The sequence below is a fragment of the Balaenoptera ricei genome, chromosome 10 (genome assembly GCF_028023285.1).
Source record: "Balaenoptera ricei isolate mBalRic1 chromosome 10, mBalRic1.hap2, whole genome shotgun sequence".
Lineage (NCBI taxonomy): Eukaryota > Metazoa > Chordata > Mammalia > Artiodactyla > Balaenopteridae > Balaenoptera > Balaenoptera ricei.
This window is the reverse complement of record NC_082648.1, coordinates 26,134,377-26,154,352: the sequence shown is the minus strand read 5'-3', so window position 1 is coordinate 26,154,352 and position 19,976 is coordinate 26,134,377. Positions and strand designations below refer to the sequence as shown.

The following is a 19,976-nucleotide window of genomic DNA, read 5'->3' as shown; positions in this document are numbered from 1 at the left end:
AAATAAATAATGGATTCACAGAAGAGATTTCAAGTGATGAAGAGGAGACGAATGTAACTGCTCAAGCAATGCAGTCAAATAATGGAAGAGGTGAAGATGAGGAGGAAGATGATGATGACTGGGATGAAGAAGTATTGGAAGAAACTGCCCTTGAGGGATTCAGCACTCCACTGGACCTTGACAATAGTGTGGATGAATATCAATTTTTTACACAAGCCCTGCTGAGTATGTTGTTACTCCCTGAGTCTTCAGATATGTTTTTCATTTCCATCTATTAGAAGTTGTTTTGGGATCGTCCCCCAAATTGGTTTAGATTCACTTTAAATTTTTAATTTATTTTTAATTACAGAAATCCCCGAACATACACAAAATGAGAGCAAATAGCATAATGAAACATCCATCATCCAATCCCAGCAACCATAATCATTGTAAAGTGGCAGGGTGAGGCTGCAGGGTATCCTCACAAAAGTAATTACAGGCAAGAGTATCTGCGTATATTGTTCATCCTCTAGATATAAATGGATAAGGATTTTTGCAGAATGAAGTATCTCACATATGTTGCTTTAAAATTGTGGCCATAAACTTATTAGCAATTCACAATCCCCATGTGAACGAACAGAGTCCATTAGAGAGTAGATTTTTACTACATAAGCAATTTACCAATTTTGTACAGCAAAGGACACTAGAAATACAGTTAAAGTACTGAAAGATTGGGAGAAAATATTTGTCATGTACATGTCATAGGCTTAAGACCCACAGATTACAAAGACCTTCTATAAATGAATAAGACCAATAACCCAGTAGAAGAATGAAAGATATAAATGGAAAACTTATAGAATTAAAAATAAATAATAAGCCAATGAAAGCATTTAGAAAATTATTATAAACAAATTATAATGAAAAAATCCCCCTAAATAGGTTGTTTTATAGTTACATCATATTTCTATGGTAGTACCATAATCTAGCTTATTTCCACTGATGGACATATAAGATATTCCCAGGGTTTGTTTTTTTTACAAGCAATATTAAATTGAACATCCTTGTGTATAAAATATTGTTACTAACAAGGCAATGGTAGTGTAATATATTGGCATTATTTAGTATGCCAATGTATTGGTTGTTACAAATACCATTAATGAACCACCTCTATGATTTATTGAAATTCAGCAGGAACAAGAGGTAGAGAGTATGGGGAATGATATTCCAAAGCTTGAGGAAGAGAAGAGTATAAATGTGGAGACTGGAATGTGGAGGGTACGCTCTAAGGCAGCTACTTCCAGACCTGGGTGTGCATCATAGGCAACAAAGAAGCTCTTAGGTCTTGGGTGGGATCTCAGGATATGTATTTTGAAAATGCTCCTCAAGAGATAGGCAGCCAGCTTTGGCTCAGTCAGCATATAGGGACCACTGCTTAAAGTCTCTGTGAAGTAGTAAAATTGTACCAGCCTTGAAATCTGGTGGGTTCTTTTTTCCTTTTTCTTTTTGGCCGTGCAGCATGCGGGATCTTAGTTCCCTGAGCAGGGATCAAACCTATGCCCCCTGCAATGGAAACAGGGGTCTTAACCACTGGACCGCCAGGGAAGTCCCCCAGTCTTGAATTCTGGACTGAGATTGTCTTTATCCCATTGCCCATTAGAGTGTTTTTGAATGTTTTTCTATAAAGAGGTGACCTTGGGGATATGGTAGTTTCCTTCACGGGTATTATCTGATGATGATGTCCAAAAAGAACTAAAGGGGGCTAGACTCGGGAACCAAGCGTTAGGAAATTACTTTATTGATTTAGGAGTAATAGGGCCCTGGAGTGGGAGGATGGCATTTGATGGGAAAAAGCGTATCAGTGAAAGACATCAAGAAAGCAGCACAGAATTGGATGTGGAGAGAGCATGATTAAAGATGTTAGGCATTTGTAGTGGTTGACTAGGAGACTGATAGAACTAGTGATGGAAATGGGGAGATAAGGAGGGTTTGGGAGGTAAAATGTTAAATTTGGTTACAGTTGTACTGAGTTTGAGGTGAGCTATTCAAAGTAAAAGTCCAGGAGGCTTAGGGAACAATTTTGCCTAAAGGTACAAATTTGAGTTTTTGGTATAGAAGTGATGCTGAAGGAGCAGGTAGCATGAGAATTCCTGAGGAAAATGGTAACAAGTGAGTAAGGTGTTTCCCAAGATCTGGATTTTAGGCAGCATTCATAGTTCATAAAAACCCAGGAAGAAGAGGAGATGGGGAGGGAGGCAGAGAACTAGGCAAAGCAGAGATTTGTGATGTCCCAACCTTCCTTTATAGCCCCACGTAGGTCGAGTACTAAAGTGAGTACTCAGGAGTAATCCTTTGTTGGAATAAGTTTTATCACCTATTGTCTGTGATCATTGCATTGTAATTTGATTGTGCTATTAGTTATTCTCTGAAATAATAATTGTCATTGGACTCCTTTATTTTTCCTTCTCCCTCAACACACCCCCAAAATACAACAGCTGTGCAGAATCGGGATGCTGCCTGGTACCAACTGCTGATGGCACCGCTCAGTGAGGATCAGAGGAGGGCGCTACAGGAGGTGTACACACTGGCCGAGCACCGAAGGACGGTAGCAGGTCAGCCAGCATGATTTCTAGGTCGGAGTGCATGTGTCAGAGTGCCAGTAGTCAGCTTTTGTTTTACGGGTCTGGTGGCACCTAAATACTGTTCTAAAAATTGTTAGAGGCCAACCTTTCAAGATAATAAGGAATTATCATTATTGTATGATCTTTTTAATCATTCGTGATATCTTAGCTCTGTGAAACACCATGTGTTAATGTGTCTTTAGTGGTGTTCTTATTCACACCCTTATCCTATTTTGGAGCCAAAGGTAAGATGTAAAGGTTGGGATGAATCTTGCTGAGGGAGAGATAATCATTTGGGTCACCGACCTAAACATCTAAACAACAGATGGGTCAAAAGCATTTTATGAGTTCTTGCAGGGAGCTTGTATTCCTAGAAATGAAATACTCTCCATTTCTATTTGTTGGGCTTTATGTGTTGGTGATTCTCATTGATTTTCAGTTTTTGAGCTGGAGAAATTATTTTACACAGACGTTATTATGGTCACTCCTAGAAAATTAATGGAAGATTTTGTAATTACAAAAGTATTTTAGTGGGGAACATCATGGAGTAGGAATCTAGAGTTTAGAACCCAGGTTCTTCTGCTTGGATTTAGGCTTTAAGTCCTGTACAGATTCTGTATCGGCCCTCCTGATGTGAGAAGTCAGTGTGCCCTTTCAGCAATAGACACTAGCTTTGAACCTTGTTTTTATTTTGCTCAGTTTTAGCAAATAGTCTTTCCAAGATAGAAAATATAACTACAGTCTTCCTTCGGTATCTGTTGGGGGGGATTGTTTCCCTGACCTGCCTTGGATACCAAAATCTGAGGATGCTCGTGTCCCCTGTTAAAATGGTGTGGTGCAGTGGGCCCTCTGTATCCGTGTGTTCCATATCTGCTGGTTCCGCATCCCCAGACACCAAGACGATGGTACTTACTGACACGGGTTTATTAAAGGCTAATGTTCAATTGGGCAGAATAATTAATACCACGATTCACATTCCTTCACAGTACTAACTCTAAAGAATCTGGCTCCTTTGAGGTTATTTCCAACTTTGTCACCTTAAATACTCTTCTCTTTTCACCCCTTTCTCTTGGCAAATGCTAGAGGCAAAGAAGAAGATTGAACAACAGGGAGGCTTCACCTTTGAAAACAAAGGAGTCCTCTCTGCATTTAACTTTGGGACTATGCCCACCAACAACTGAAAGAAGGAAGATCAACCGACCAAATGTCATCGCTACATGGTACGTCAGCCGGAAGGAGAGGGTCAAGGGGAGCCGGGGCTGCTTTTTGTGCCACCTGCTGTGCCAGTTACTGCCTGGCGTCCGGCAGCACCTTTCTCCACCCCTGCATCCCCTTTGACCTTTCTCACCCTGAAATACATATTTTAAGCAGCTACTGTAATGTATGAAATTAAAGAACAACAAAATCATTGGACTGCAAAGGACAAAGCATATGCTCCAAAGGATGAGTGACCAAGGTGGTTTTAGAGGATTGGATGGAATTGCACGTCTCAGGTTTTGCCATGCAGAATCAATGGATTTATGCGAATAACAGTGCCTTCTGTTGTACATGAAATATCTGAAAAAATTTTTTTGGAGTGCATTGCAATTTTTTTTAAGGCATAAAACATATTTCTAGATAAATGTAAACCTTGGCTATATGTTGACTTATTCTGCATTTCACTATGTGAATTTATTGTTAGGAAGTTAGCTACAAGTCACTCTGGTTTCAAAATCATCACTGCTCCCCTTGCTCCCCACTGCTGCTGGGGGCTTTCTTCAGGGGTTGTACAATATGCACTGGCTCTGATTTTTCATAAGGTGTTTTTTCCTAAAGATGTGGCTTTCCTAAGAAGTGTCTTATTCTCTCTTCCATCATATTTTTCAGCCCTGAAAGGGGTGGTATTTCTTTTGAGTCAGCCTATATGAATATCGATTTCATTCATAACCTAATAAGTTCAGGACTCAAAAATTTCTTGGCAGCAAGTGGCAGGGACTCTTTCGTCACTGGAATTAACAATCAGTCCAAGTATATTCTGAATCATGTACTTAATTATGCAATTAATTGACAGTTATACTAAAGCACAGTGGACTTCTATGAGAAAGGTGCTACATAAGCACACTGTCTTTCTGGATGGGGGCTTGCATTTTCAGTAACTTATCATTCCAGCTATGTTGGACCCGGGTCCAAAACATTTTGTAACAATATTTTTTATCTAGGAAAAAGACCCAAGTAAATCTAACTTCTTGCTTTCTCACACATCTGAATTTTCTCCTATCTAATCTGTCCTAGTTTTTATTATAGCTCAGTTTGGCTTCTTATATTTTTCAAGGGCTGGGGATATCAGTCAGCTGCACTCTGACATGGTAATGATGCAAGATAGCCCATGATAAATATTGCAGATGGAGGTTACAGCTGTTTTTCTGAACTGATTCAACACCAGAACATGGGTCACAGTGTTTTCATTCAGTAAAGTGAAAGTGGATTTTCAGAATTTAATATATTTCCGGATATGATAACAGTTGTCCGTTTTTGTGAAATGTTTGCAGCTTATATTTTCCATAAGTCACTGGAGGAATTTTCTCCAGGTGCTTTCTATATTACCATCCCTTGTTAATATGAACTCTTTTTAGAATTTTAGGTTATTTAAGTAGTTTTTTACAGAAGTAGCCCAAGAAGCCCTGAGTTTCAGAGTTAAATGATCCTCTGCTTTCTTCTGCCCCCTCTTCCCAAGGCATTGATGCTGAATGTGCCAGCTGGCGGTTAGAAGAGAAAGATGGCATGGGGGAGATTGTAGACATCTTAAGCTTTGAAGCTCTTCTTTTTCTCCTCATGTCCCAAATGGTTTAATTTTAACATAAGTAACATGCCTTCACACTGGACTGTAAAAGGCATGTGATTTTTTTTGTGTGATGTATTGTCTTCTGCAGTATTAAAGGGAAAGAAGTGTTAATGTGTATCATCCTATCTTGTTTTTGAAGCCAGGGTAGTTGTACAGTTTTGTTACCAGCAGTGCTAACCTGAATGTGATATGATTACCTTGGAAAGGCAGGAACTCATATGAATGTACTGTAAAATAAAATGCGGACTGATTCCCAGGATCCTGAACTCCTCTGTGTGAAATGTTTTCTGAAATGTGGAGGTGCTTTATGCAGGTGATAAAAACCCATCAGTGTGTGTTTTCCTGACTCCTGGGGACCTGGAGCAAGGTCTGGGAGGGTAACAAGGGCTCATCAGGAACAGCTAAAGACTGAGGAGTGGTTGGGGGCTAGAGCTCGTCTCATAAACCAAGTTATCCAAATAAGAGCTGCAGAAGCTCTGAAAAAGCAAGGTCATTCAACCACATCAGGACCTTGAAGGAAAGGAGAAAATGCCTGAGGTGGAGCCATTTTCTGATGGGCTGCCATCAAATTAGGAGTGGAATGGTAAGTGCTGGCCTTTTGATTCTCAAATGTTTACCTAGCATGACAATAAGCTCCTCCTCCCCACCTCTAATTTATGTTAAGACCACACTGAACCGGTAAATTGTTAATCAGTGAAAATTCTAAAGAAAGAAAACAATGAAATTATGTCATTTATTTAATATAGTGAATTATAGTCCAGTTTTCTATTCAGCAGGGGAGACTGAAAATTGTAATAAATTTATGGAGGAAATCAAGGAGAACTTGGCCATGTGATCAGAGACCACCAGCATTTGTATGTATGTATACATGTGTGTAGGCACGTGTTTTATCTATAAAAAAAATCATTTCAGATAAGCCTTAAATGGTAACCCTTCCTGTCCCCGTTTCACTCTCTCCATCGAGATCAGTGTACGAGTGGGTTGGAAACTTCTCAGACAGTCCACGAGTGAGTAAGGCCACACAATCAATGAAAAAAAGGTTGGACTATGTTTTTAGGAAGAAGCATAAACGGCGCAACTGTGGCTGATCCTGTAGAGGTGTGTATGCAACAGAACTTTGAGTGGCTGGGCAGTAGGAGAGTCTGGGGCAGACAGCAGTGCTGGCAGAGGGAGGAGAGGTGTACAAGGCTCTGACATCAAGTGGGGAGGTGAGCGAATGCACATGCTCCCTGCAGGGTATCTGAGAGGAGGTTCACCTTGGAGATCACCTAATTTGAAAAAAAGATTTCACAAGTACACAGGGGCCTCCCAAGAGCTAGGAGTTGGCGGCTTCCCAGAGTGTTTGGAATATGCCTGGAGCTGAGAGCAAGTCAGGCAGGAGTGACCTTATGGAGACTTTTTTCCAAAAGACTTCCTTGGGCATGAAGGGAAAACCTGGGGAGGATGAGAACTACCCAGCAAGACCTCCTGGGCACCTGTGTCCCCCACAGAGCTCTTAGTTAGGAGTGACACACCATTCTCACTGCCTAGTGAGTGAGGACAGTCCCCTCACTTCTCCCCCTTTGCAGTCATTGTCTCCTGCTGCAGATTGACCCTTATCCCTTACCTCCACTCTTAGGCCCACCTCACTGCTTTACCTAGTCACAAGATAGGCAGAATGATTTTTCAAAATGCAAATCTTGGTTGTATCACTAACCTGAGAGATGAACACCTCTCAGTGGCTTTTAGGATGCAGATAAAATCATTAATGTGGCCCCAAAGCCCCTGAGTGATTGGCCCTACCTCAACTCTCTCATCCTTTTCTCACTGCCTTCTGCCTCCAATTCACTGGGTTCTTCTCCCTCCAGGCTCACTGATGCTCTTTTCTCCTCTTCCCCTCTGTCCTTTACCTGATAAATTCCTCTTCATCTTCACTTTGGAACATAAATATTACTTCCTTATGGAAGCCTTTGTGCTCCAAGGGCCCCTAAGTCAACTTTGAATCATGTCTCCCACTTATAATCAAATAATGTACAATATAAGCTGTCTGAGCCAAGGCTGTGTCCTCCTCACTACTGAAACCCCAGCACCGAGCACAGTGTTTTGCTTACAGTGGGTTTATCATTGGTACCAGGTCCCCCAAAGAAGACTCTGGTAATAGCTACATTGGAGAATTCAGGAGGACTCAATATATCCCACCTAAAATCTAATTATTTACTTGCCTGGCTACAGTCAAACAAATATTTAAAGGAGGCCAATAATTTGATCTCCCCTTTAAGTATTTAAGTACTTTATTTAAATACTTTGTTAAGTATTTGCTCTATTTATTTGGTGGAGTTGGGTAGAAACTGATTTTTTATTAATAAAAATCGTATACTTCTATTTTCAAAATAAGAAACTTTATGCATTTATTACAGTTTTCCAAGCCAGATAACCCAATATTGGTCATTCCCAATAACCAAAACTACAAATTCAATTTCCTAATTTTTAGCTCCCCGCAGCTGCTGATGTCGGACAACCCTCAGCTAGGTGGTGCCAGGATTGGGGGCTTTTTCACATAAATTAGAATGTTCGACATTGGTAGATGCCAGCAAGAAGTATTTATTTTTTCATGAGGGTGTTGTCTACTTTGGTGGGAACGAGACTAGTGTTCATTTCATAGTTAAAGGAGGAGTTGTATGGAAAGGTTCATTGCCTGGCACCATGTTTCCCGTGTGTCCCAGTGAGGTTTCAGCCCTCCTTACAGCGGGTGCTCCAGGCCACTCCCTCTGGCCAGCCCCTTCGTGGGGTTGTGGTTGGGCAATATCGCCAGAGATTCTCTGAAGGCAGAGACAACTTAAATAAGCAGATTGTTTACTCTCTCATTGTGCCTGCATCTGACAGGCCTTCAACCTCTCTTTTCAACCAAGATTTGAAGAACATGGTACAGCCTAAACTTTGGATCTAGAGTTGTGTGACTCCAGTTGGATTCTTCTTCTTTGCTTGTGGTAGCCAGCCTGCGTGATGACCCGCAATGAACTTTGATATCCCTTGGGTTGTTCCTTCTCACACTGTCCCATGGTTAGACTGTGAGAGCAATAGCATGTAGGAGTTACGGTATGTCACTTCCAAGATTAGGTTATGAAAATCTGTGACTTACATCTTGGGTGTGTTTTCTCTCTCCCTCCTCCTCTCTCCATGTGCTCTGGTGGGAACCATGTCATGAACAGCCCAACGGTGAGGACCACATGGTGAGGAACTGAAGCCTCCTGCCAGGAGACACATGCGTAAATTAGGAAGCAGATGCTTCAAATTTGTCAAGTCTTCCGAGGCCACAGGCCTAGCTGGCAGCTTGACTATAACCTCATGAGGGACCCTAAATCATAATCATCCAAGTAAGCCACTCCTGGATTCCTGACTCTCAGAAACCGTGAGACAATAAACAGTTGTTGTTTTTAGCTGCTAAGTCTGGTGACAATTTGTTATGGTGCTGTAGATAACTAACACACTGTTTACAAAAACTCTCCTATACTTTGTACTATGAATAAATAATATACCCTGGATTGCCAGGAAATAGAATGCTGACATCTGATACGAGGCAGAACTAGGTAATCTCCAAGATTTCTCCCCACCCCAAGATTCTACAATAGGCTGAAACTGAAGACTGCCTATGATACCCAAATTTCCCTAAAATAGTCTAGATTTTCTACTTTCAAACTAAGCTATATCTAAAAACAGATATGACAAAATCTGTAGCTCAGATTCAGTTTACATCGTGTTTATAGATGTTAGGCATTTGTTCTCAAGTATTACCATTTATCTTAATTTTTAGTCAGCCTTATTTTTTAACATGTAAAACTTTCTATAAATGAAAAGGCATGGTGTAATTTATAGGCTATATTTTAATTGTCATAAAGCACCACTTGAAACCATGGCTGAATTAATTTTTGACATATTCAGGCATTATCTTGAGTTACACTGACTCAGTGGGTCAGCTCTACCAAACTCATGAGATGAGCCTGCTAGAAGAACTGCTGCAGGATGACTTGGATTTTAAAATTTTTAATATTTTAGGGAACAAAAGTATTAGAAGTGTTTCTTCCTTTGGAAGCTGAAAGCCTGATAGCAGTTCAAGAACAACTTGGAAATACCAATCATTTGGTTATCTTTATTTTTGTTTCCAAAATTGCAGATGAACTTTGTGGCCTGGGACTCTCAGAAGACTGCCAATTTCTGTTTTGATTTTTATGAAAATCAAAGTAAAAGGAGGAATAGTAAATGACTATATTTTTGGTTTTAGAAATTATGCCAAAGTGTCATAGTAATATCTCATCAAAGAACAGTTTCACATTCCCCATTTGTTATTGGACTTAGCTATTAACAAAATAATTTGTTTTACAGAATATTTATTGTTGTAAGTATTATTATTATTATTAGATATTACTAATTAATTGATAGCCAAAGTTGCTCAGGCAGGAGAAGGGTAATTTTTTACACAACGTAAGTTTAGAAGATCTGAGTCTCTGCATTTAGCTCCTGATTTTCACACTGGCCTGTTAGGAGTTTCTTTATCTGTAGAACAGGGTAGAGGGAGGCCTGGCTGCCCTGGGGAATTTTGTCCTCATAACATGAGTCTGATATTTTATAAAAGGAGAATTGTCTCTATTCTTAGTTAAAAAAATTTTTTTTTTACCTTGTAATTCAGAATGAGAAACAAAGAAAAAAGAGGGAATTATGCAGAAATTATTTTATACTTCATTTTTAAAACCAAGTTATGTTGTTTTCTATTTGCAAAAATGCTATATTCTTCAAAGGTAATATGGTTCTTGAAAAATAGTACAGCTGTGTCTCATGTCACGCTATAAACATTTCAGGAAACTACAATCATAGAGGAGCTAAAAGACAAGACTCTTAGTAGATGCCTCTTTAAGGAGCAAAAACAAGTTGAAATTTTGAAAGTAGTTAACTGAGAAGCTGCTGACTGGTTCTGGGGGTGGAGGTGGCCATTACTGTGATTTTTGATTAGGTTTCTATGTTCCTAAACCTCTATCACCTCTTGTTGTGAATATAATTTTTCCCCCTTTCTGCTAGGCTATGAAGAGAGAAAGGAATTTTGAAGGGCAAGTGGTCCTTGCCCCTGAGAGAGGGGGGGAAGCTAAAAGTTGCCAGAATTCCAGGAAATTCATATGGTTGCAGGATGGCAGCTGGGAGGTTGGGATGTTGGCTGTTTCCTCTGCTCCTAGTTCTAAGATGCACTTAGGGAAAACTCTGTACAGATCTTTTCCTTACCTAGCCCCTCTATGTATTTGTTTGTTTCTCTTGATAATTAGTCATATGGTTCTTATCTCTGCATGCTGAGTAATTCTTATTTAATACTGGAAATTGTGTAAAAAAAAAAAAAAATAGAAGCCCGGGAATTCCCTGGCGGTCCAGTGGTTAAGACTCCATGCTTCCACTGCAAGGGGCACGGTTTGATCCCTGGTCAGGGAACTAAGATCCCGCAAGGCCAAAAAAAAAAAAAAAAAAAGGAAAAAGAAAAAAAAAAAAAGAGCCTCCATATGATGATGCCTTTCAATGGAGAAAGTTCAAAATTTTCTTTAAGATAACAGAGTGGAAGAAGGAGGAACTCATTGTAATACAATCAGAGACTGGTCTGGGTTGAGGTTAGATTGCAGTTTGGGTAAGATGCAGTCTACTGCCTGTTTGCCCTGTACCTAGGGCTTGGCTCTTCAGAGTTTCAGTTAAGAGATCAGTAGGTCTGGGTCTCCTTAGTGCCAAGAACTATGGGAATTTCTGCCTTGCTTTTCAGTGGTTTTCAGCTTGGCTCTCTCATCTCCCACCATGCACATCTTTAGAATTAGCTGAATGCCTTGATGGGGGAGACCAGATCTCAGGTCTCCAACTTTGGCATTCCAGTCCTGAATGCCCACCCAGAGCTCTGTTTCTCTGTCTGCCCAGCAGAGACCTTCTGTCTGGACCTCGCTCAGATCCTCAGTCTTCAGCCCATGCTCAGAACCGGCAAATACCTCTTGGAATAGTCAACTGCCTATTCTCAGCAACTTTACGAATGTTCTGTCTCTCAGTCTCTGGAATTTTAGTCCCTCTAGTAGTTTGCTTTTGCAGCTCTCTGATACCTTAGTAAACACGATTTAAAAAGTTTATCTGGATTTTGTAGTTCTCAGTGGGAGCATTTTCATGCCATGAGTTCCATCATATCCAGAAGCAGAAATATACCTTTTTTTTTTTTTGTCCATTTGGTCTGACCTTGACTGAGAGAAATGAAGTAAAGTCTTCCACTACTGTTTCCACCTGTTTCTCCTTGTGCCTCCTATAATTTCTGCTTTTATCAATATTGTTGCTACATTGTTTAGTACAGAGGTATTCAGAGCTGTTACATCTTCATTTTGGTTTGTATGCTTTGACACTATAAAGTGCCTTTATTATTGCTTTTTGGCCTGATTTCTACCTTCTCTAATATTTTATTACAACAGCCACTTTCTTTTTGTTTTGCTTTCTCCTGGTATGTCTTTGTTCATCTTTTTTTTTTTAACTTTTCTGAATAATTTTGTTTTCAGTGTTACTCTTATATATAGCCTAGGAATGGGGTTTGTGACCTAGATTTGTGAGTCAATCTGAAAATCAATCTTTTTCTTTTATTAGGTAAATTAAACCTACATTTATTGGTTAATTTTAGATCTATGATATGTGTAACATTTTATTATTGTTTTTAAATGCACAGCTCCTCCTTTTTTATTTTTTATATTTATTTATTTATTTGGCTGAGCCGGGTCTTTTTTATGGCATGTGGGATCTTCACTGCTGCATGCGGGATCTTTAGTTGTGGCACGTGGGATCTAGTTCCCTGACCAGGGATCGAACCCGGGCCCCCAGCACTGGGAGCACAGAGTCTTAGCCACTGGACCACCAGGGAAGTCCCTGTGTAACATTTTTAAAGTCTCTTCTATGTAGTCTCTTTCTTTCTGATAGTGACTACATAATTATATCTTTAATACCTTTATTCTCTTTTTTCTTTAGAATAATATCTAGAATTTTCCTAATATAAGCAGCATTAAAATTGCTTGTATTCTCTTCTTCCCCTTCATCCCTTCCCCTCCATCCCACAATTTTGGTAAATAATGTCATCTTTCTTAGTGTTGACTTTTGTACTGTCAAGTATGTTTTACTTCTAAAACTTAATTGTTCAACTTAAAATGTCTCTTGGTTTCTCGGTATTATAGATGAAGCAGTCAGTGAGCTTATTCTTTTTTCCACTTTCCCTCTTATCTTTCCATTTTTTTAGTTTATCTTTTTTAAGTTGTCAGATCACATACCGCATGTATTCTATTCTGTCACCCTTATTTTTCTCTTTTTTTGTCGTATATCTATGGGTAGATATATTTGCCGCCCATGAGAAGTCTTTTTACTGAGCCTTCCTCAGTCATCCCTTGACGGGTTACAGTTTCTCCTCCAGTAGTTTCCTTGAGAAGAGCGCACACAAACATTATTCCCTGAATTCTGGAATGTTCAAAGCAACTTGGTAGTATTAACTGTTGGAAGGAATGTGACTAAAAGCTCTGTTTCTGGCAAGAGTATAAATTGGTACAACCACTGGAAAGCAGGTTTGCCACAACTCATAAACATTCACTACTCTAGGACTCAGAAATTTCATGTCTATTCAGGGCCAACTCATGCACAGGTATACGAGGAGTCACATAGAGGGCTGTTCATAACAGCACTGTTTATAATAGTAAAAACTGAATGACCACCAAAAAACAGATAGATAAGTAAATCAAGGTATATGCCTCAAATTAAACTTTATACACCAGTCAAAATTAATAATCTATAGTTACACTCGATAGTATAGACAAAATCTTAGCAATGTGCTGTATTTTACTAATTCTCATCTTTGTCATTTTAATACTTGTAAAATTGTGATATATCTTACAATTGATGGCATGTCATCATTTAATTAGAAGATATTATTTTTTCTTATTTTATTACATAAAATAATGCTGGATCTTACATTTGATGGGGCCTTATATTCAATGACATATGGTAATAATATGTGACAAAATGAAGTGTCAGAAGATTACATAAATATGATGCCCTTTGTGTAAGGCTGAAACGACTAAAACTAAGCAGTTTTTATTTATGAACACATATATGTGACAATACTATATATGTTCAAGGGAATAATAAAAAAATGTCAGGGCGGTGATTGCTTCTGGTGGGGGAAGTTAAATGGATGGGATAGGAAAGGTAGATGAAAGTTACTATTTGAGTTCTCATGTTGGTTTCATGGGTATTTATGTTATTATTTAACATAATGGCTTATATTAATAATCAATAATTAACAAAATTATAATAAATCAAATATATATACATTATAATACTGATACATAAATGAGGACATGTATGGACTAAGAATGCAGATATGTCATGAACCAAGAATTCTGACTAATTTTATACACCTTAGGTTGAAACTTTATATTAGAAGTAAAACTTGGCTGGTTCATACTGTCCTTGAGTATAAGTGTTGAAACTATCTTCTGGCATTGAAGGTTGCTTTTGAGTAATCTGACATCTGCCATCATCCTGATTTCTTTTTTCTTTTTCAAATGATATAATCTTTTTGCTTGGATTTCCAAATGATTTTCTGCCTGTTTAAAGACAATGGCTTTACTAAGACATGTCTGTTTTGTTGGAGCTGGATCAAATTTCCCTGATATACAGTGTGCCTTTTCAATAGGTAGGCTTAGATCATGTATTTCAGGACTATTTTCTATAATTATATTTTCAAATACATATTCTATGCCACTGTTTTGACTTTCTTCTTTTGGACTCTCTGCATGTGTGGGATATAATTTACTTGTCTTCTATATCTATGATTTTGTCTCTAATCCCCTTGATTTCTTTCTCTATTTTGGTTTAATTTTGCTTACTTTCTCCACTTCTTTCCTGCCTATCTCTTACTGTGCTTTCCATAATATCTATTTTCCCTTGTGCTTTTTAATAATTTATTCTTTATATTTGATTTTGGTTTCCTTTCCTGAGTCCTGACAGCTCCTCTTTCTCTTCTTCCTGTTATTGATCATGACAGCTCCTCTTTCTCTTCTTCCTGTTATTGATCATGCCATCAACATCTATTGCCTCTTCCTTTCTTCTCTTAGTTCTTTTATTTCTGCTTTGCTGTCTTCCTTCATAATTGTGATTTTATTTGAATACAGTTCTTATCTGGTCTGTGACAAGTCTTTCTGGTGGATTTTCTTATTTATAGGAAAGTTTTGCTGTGCTTTCCCACATTTTCTTATTGTACAGAATTTTTATAGTTTATATTTTCCTGAACTAGCTTCTGGCAGGTGATTAGGGAAGTGTAGGTAAGTAGGCACAAGGGTTATCTCCTTTGTTGGTATAGTGAAAGACTCTTTTCTCCACGTCTCATGTCTTTTTTCAGTCCTCCTTTATCACCTTCTCTTATGTTAAATAGATATTCTGGTGTACCATTTAGAATAATACTAACTTAATTCCAATGGTATATATATATATATATATATATATATATATATATATATATACACATACATACATATATACATTTTGCTTCAACATAGCTCCCTTTGCTCCCTCCTCCCTTGCATTATTATTAATTGTGTATAATTTTACTATTGTCATAGTGATTACATCTTTACTAGTTAGAAGTACATCAATATAGCAGTATCATTATTATTTTATACAGTTGTCTTTTAAATCAGTTAAGAGAAGAAATAAGTAAAAAATACATTTATGTTGTGTTATACATTTACCTATGTGTGGTAGACAGAATAATGGTTCCCCAAAGATGTTCATGTCCTGTGATTATGTTTACATGACAAAAGAGAATTAAGGTTCCAGATAGAATTAAGACTGCTCAGCAGCTGACTTTAAGACAGGGGAGGCTATCTTGGATTAGCCAGGGGGACACAATGTAATCACAATGTTTTTAAAAGTGGAAGAGGGAAGCAGGAGAGAAGATCAGAGTGATAGGGGAAGGACTCAACCCACCATTTCTGACTTTGAAGATGTAGGAAGAGGACCACAAGTCAAGGAATGCAGGTACATTATAGAAGCTGAAAGAGGGAATTCAGTGGATTTTCCCCTAGAACTACCAGAAAAGAATGCAGACCTGCTGACACCTTGATTTTAGCCCAGTGAGATATGTTTTGCACTTCTAAACTTCATGAGATAGTATATATGCCTTGTTTTAGGCCACTAAGTCTTTGGTAATCTGTTACTGCAGCCATAGGAAACTAATCCACTATGTAATTATCTTTACCGTGTTCTTTATTTCTTCATGTGAATTCAAGGTCTAGTTTCATTTTTTTTTTTTTTCCGCTAGAAGGATTTCTTTTAGAATTTATTGTAGGGGCAGATCTGCTAGCAACAATTTTTCTCAGTCTTTTAAAAATCTGGGTATGTCTTTATTTCACCTTCATTTTTGGATAGTTTTGCTGGATATATACTTTTTAGTTGACTTTTTCTTTTCTTTGAGCACTTTATCATCCCACTCTCTTCTGGCCTCCATTGTTTCTGATGAAGTCAGCTGTTAATCTTATTGAGGATCCTTTGTGGTGGATTGCTTTTCTCTTGCTATGTTGAAAAATTTCTTTATGTCCTTAGACAGTTTGATTATGATGTGTTTAGGTATGGATCTGTTTGAATTTATCCTACTTAGGGTTTGTTGAGCTTCTTGGCTCTGTAGATTAATGTTTTTCATCTAATGTGGGAAATTATCAGTCATTTCTATTTCAAATCTTTTTTTCTGCCCCCCCTCCCCCTGCCTTTTTCTCTTTAAAAACGGCACCTCTGTGTATGCCCCTCTGAACTTCACCTGGTTCAGTATGGTGTCTTCAGCCTGGTTTTATGCTCCCCTGGTTGCTTCACCCAATGCTGTACCTACCTGAGAAGGTGATCCCTTCATTTTGGCTGCTGCTTTTGATATTTGCTACTCTTGATACCTCTGGGCACCTTCCATCTTTCTCTCTCTCTCTTCCCCAGCACTTGAAAACTATTCAAAGTCAGTCCTGTCCACAGCAGGTCTCATTCAGGTGAGGTCCTCCCCTTATGGGAGAATACTTTCACTGGTGATTTCTGAGGTCTATTGCTGCTACATCCCTCTGTGCTCTCCTGTGCTCTCTCATTTCTGCCTTCTGCTCAGCTGCTTTTTAAAACACTTCCATTTCAATTTAGACTTAGTGGGTTTTCTATGTTTCCCAGTTTCATGAAAACTGAGTTTGCGGCTTTAAAAACTCTGTGTTTTTTTCCTGTGGTTTTCAAGACAAGTCATGGGAAGATTCATTAAACGACCACCATATTTATACCAAATAGCCTCCAAGTATGTTAAAAAATTTTTAAGCATATTTTCAAAATCTATTTACAGTGTTCAGAAGAAAGACAAGACAAAAAAAAAGTTGGCCCAGAGTTTCAGTCAGATGATATGTCTATTGTTTTGTTCACTTCAGTGCACAACATTCAAGGGGGTTGGGGATCAGTGTGATGTTACAGGAGGTTGGTTACATGTCTAAGTTGAATTTTGAGCAGGTTTGGGAAAACCCCTTAATAGGACCTACATCAAACATGAAAGTATTATAGTTTCTTGGTGATTTTCTTCAATTAATCTTGGGAAAAAAACGAGATGCAAAGAAAGAGAGAAGGCAATGGAATTTTGCAAACACAATAGAAGATGCAAGTGGAGATGATGCTTTGGACTAATGAGTAGGATAGAAAAAAAAATGATTTCTTTCTCTGATTAGATAAGCAATCACATAAAAGTGGACAGATGGGTTTTTGATGTAAAACATAGTTTGAGAACCTTGTGATATTCTCAGAAAATTTTCATTTTAAGTTTGTAAACCAAGAGCAAGTCAAGTTTCAATTGATAAAGCGGTATCATGTAATTCTAAGTCTTGTTATATATGTTATACTGTGTATTTAGCTAATACACATTTTAACAGAAAAGACATAAGTGACTGGATTATGAACCTCATCATGTGTCAGTTATCCATTCCAAACTCATGGCATTTCTAGTGCTGTATGCATCACCATCCACCAGATGACAGGGTCAACTCTGCAAGTCTTGTGCTTTGGAGAAAGAACAAACAAACCTATTTAGCAACAAAAATATCAGGAAGTCTTCAAGAGCTTGGTTTCAGATATCCTAATAGAAGGTAGAGGAGATCTGTTTGTGGAAGGGGATCCTTTTCATAAGCCTCCAAATCACAGGTTGTTTACTAATTCTTGGCTGCTGAGGCTAGTCCTAATAACTCCTGATAAACGCACCCAGACAAGATGGGGAGGCCCTACTGTGAAATGCTGGGATGGGATACAAGAGGGCGGCAGCAAGGGCTGCTGCTGTAATGTGATCTCTCCAGATGGATTCTTTCATCTCAGGTAAAAAGTTCAGTCCTACGATCTCATTCTTTTTTTTGCAAACACTGCAATGGTTGACTTTATTATAGGGATTAAGATCTATGATTAAAGTGATGTAATGTCAACAATCCTTTCTTAATCCTATATTGATTCAACAACTGCTGTGTATATGCTTTGTTTCAGTTAAATATGATGGACTAGTTTGTAGACCCCTGAATTCCAACAACAGCAACTGATATACTTACAGTGCAGCTGCTGAGCTGATAACCCTTCTTTATGACAGTGTAATAGAGTGGAATGATATTAAGTTACTCTGAATACAACAGGCATGACTCTTCATTTGTCTGTACTATATTAAAATATATTCATATTTAAAAATCATTTAATTTTTATTTTGAAAACACTCAAACTGAGTTACAGACAAGATTATTTCATGACTTTTTATGAAACTTTAAAATATAATAAATAATATAATCCACTGATGATTTGTATCAGTATTAAAAATGATTATTTCAAGGACTTTTATAATCCCTTAGTGATAAATGATGCCTACATATGCGTGCTGCTCTTGAAATGGGCTCAGAGTCATTTAAAAAAAAATAGTATGGGTGTTTCTCTTCCCTCACTGGCTAAATTCTGGATCAACACACTCTGAGTGGCAAAGCTGAGAGAACATAGTGGAGAAATAGTGAGTGGGTGAGAAACAGGGGTAATTAATATAAGTGCTCTGAAGTCCTGTGATGCCTGAAAGGATTTAAAACAAAAATGTAAGAGCATCAGAGGAGTAGGTTTACACTGTGCTACACTCTCCCCTCCCACCCCACCCCCGGCCCCTCCCCAACACAAAACACAAGCCTGTATACTTATTACTTCAGGAAATATAGCACGATAGCAGGGTTACTTGTATCATCGGCCTTGAAGTCACAGCCTCTCCCCCTCGTTTCCCCACCACACCCATAGTCCTTTTCTGATGAAAATGAGGGAGCCCAGATGCCTCTGTGGGGTTTTGGGCAAAACCATATTCTATAGAGGAACTCCATAGGGGATGGTGACAACAGATCAATTTGATCCTTTCTTTATGACAAATATGGATTCCACAAGACATGCAGAAACGGAATGTTTGCTGAGATGTGGGCTGGTGCTCCATGGGGCCTGCTGTTTAGCCAAGTCTTTGGGATCAAGAGTGATTGAACAGCAAAGAGGAAGATGATGACCTGTGAGACCTAACATGCTCCTGAATCTTTGTGAGAGACCCTTGTCACTGAAGGTGGCCAGGCATGTCTCTTGTAATCCTGAAAAGCCAGAAACTAAGTTTCTGCTTTAGGGTCTCTATCTGTATTCCTTGTTTCTCCCCAGACCAGAGAGAACACGAGGTTGCAGAAAGAACAAAGAGGACATGCTTTGGAGTCCCTGGGTTCAGATTCTTGCCACTGAGCTGAATATCAGCCACCGTCAGATCATTTAGTTCAGATAATCCAAATACGGTCTGTCTTATTCACCCCACAGAGTTCTTACAAGGGTTCAATAAAGTCATAACATATCAAACATATGAAGATTTTTGAACGTTGTAAATGGTTGTAAAATCTTATTGATTATATTTCATCTCTTAGCTCATCAAATATCCTCAATATTGCCTTTTATATATTTTACCTCCCCTGGGCTCCACAGTAAGATGTGGGATCCCCAGAAGGTGTTTAATAAATGCTTGTTGCATGTATGACCATCCTAAAATGCTGACCCTTGTGGTTCATTCAGGACTGGAACCATGTTCAAAGAACAGAACAAACAGGAATTCAAATCACTCTCAAATCAAATGCAGAACTCTAAGGCAGCTCTTACTAAAATCCCCTTTCCCTCCTGTTCTCTAGCACTTTGCAACTCCCAGGCCCGTCACTGTTCCCCCACAGAAGGACCCTCTCCCTCACCCTCCTTGACCCACCCAGTACTCTCTCTAACCCACCCCTAGCCCACCCCTCCCAGCATTGCCCTGGGCCCTCCACACCTCCACATGTGAGACTCCCCTGGGAAGTGCTGCTCCTTTTTACTGTCGCTCCTGTTTTCACTAGAATAGACCTTTCATTCTCAACTCCTTTTCCTAATTCTGCCTCCAAGAACCCAAATCTTGCTTAATTCTGCTCAGGGGAAGACGGGGGAAGGAACTAAGCAGCAGATGGAATCAGAACCTAATTTATTTG

General features: G+C 38.7%; 1 protein-coding gene across 1 annotated transcript in view; it reads left to right on the top strand.

Moving 5' to 3' along the window:
• IPO8 (importin 8) overlaps positions 1 to 5,684 on the top strand; it is a 68,308-nt gene extending 62,624 nt beyond the window's left edge. The window contains exons 23-25 of the mRNA XM_059935566.1: positions 22 to 225; positions 2,472 to 2,588; positions 3,681 to 5,684. Coding sequence (XP_059791549.1) covers positions 22 to 225; positions 2,472 to 2,588; positions 3,681 to 3,778 — 419 coding nt within the window. The 3' untranslated portion in view covers positions 3,779 to 5,684. The remainder of the gene's footprint in view (positions 1 to 21; positions 226 to 2,471; positions 2,589 to 3,680) is intronic.
• The last annotated feature ends 14,292 nt before the right edge of the window (positions 5,685 to 19,976 follow it).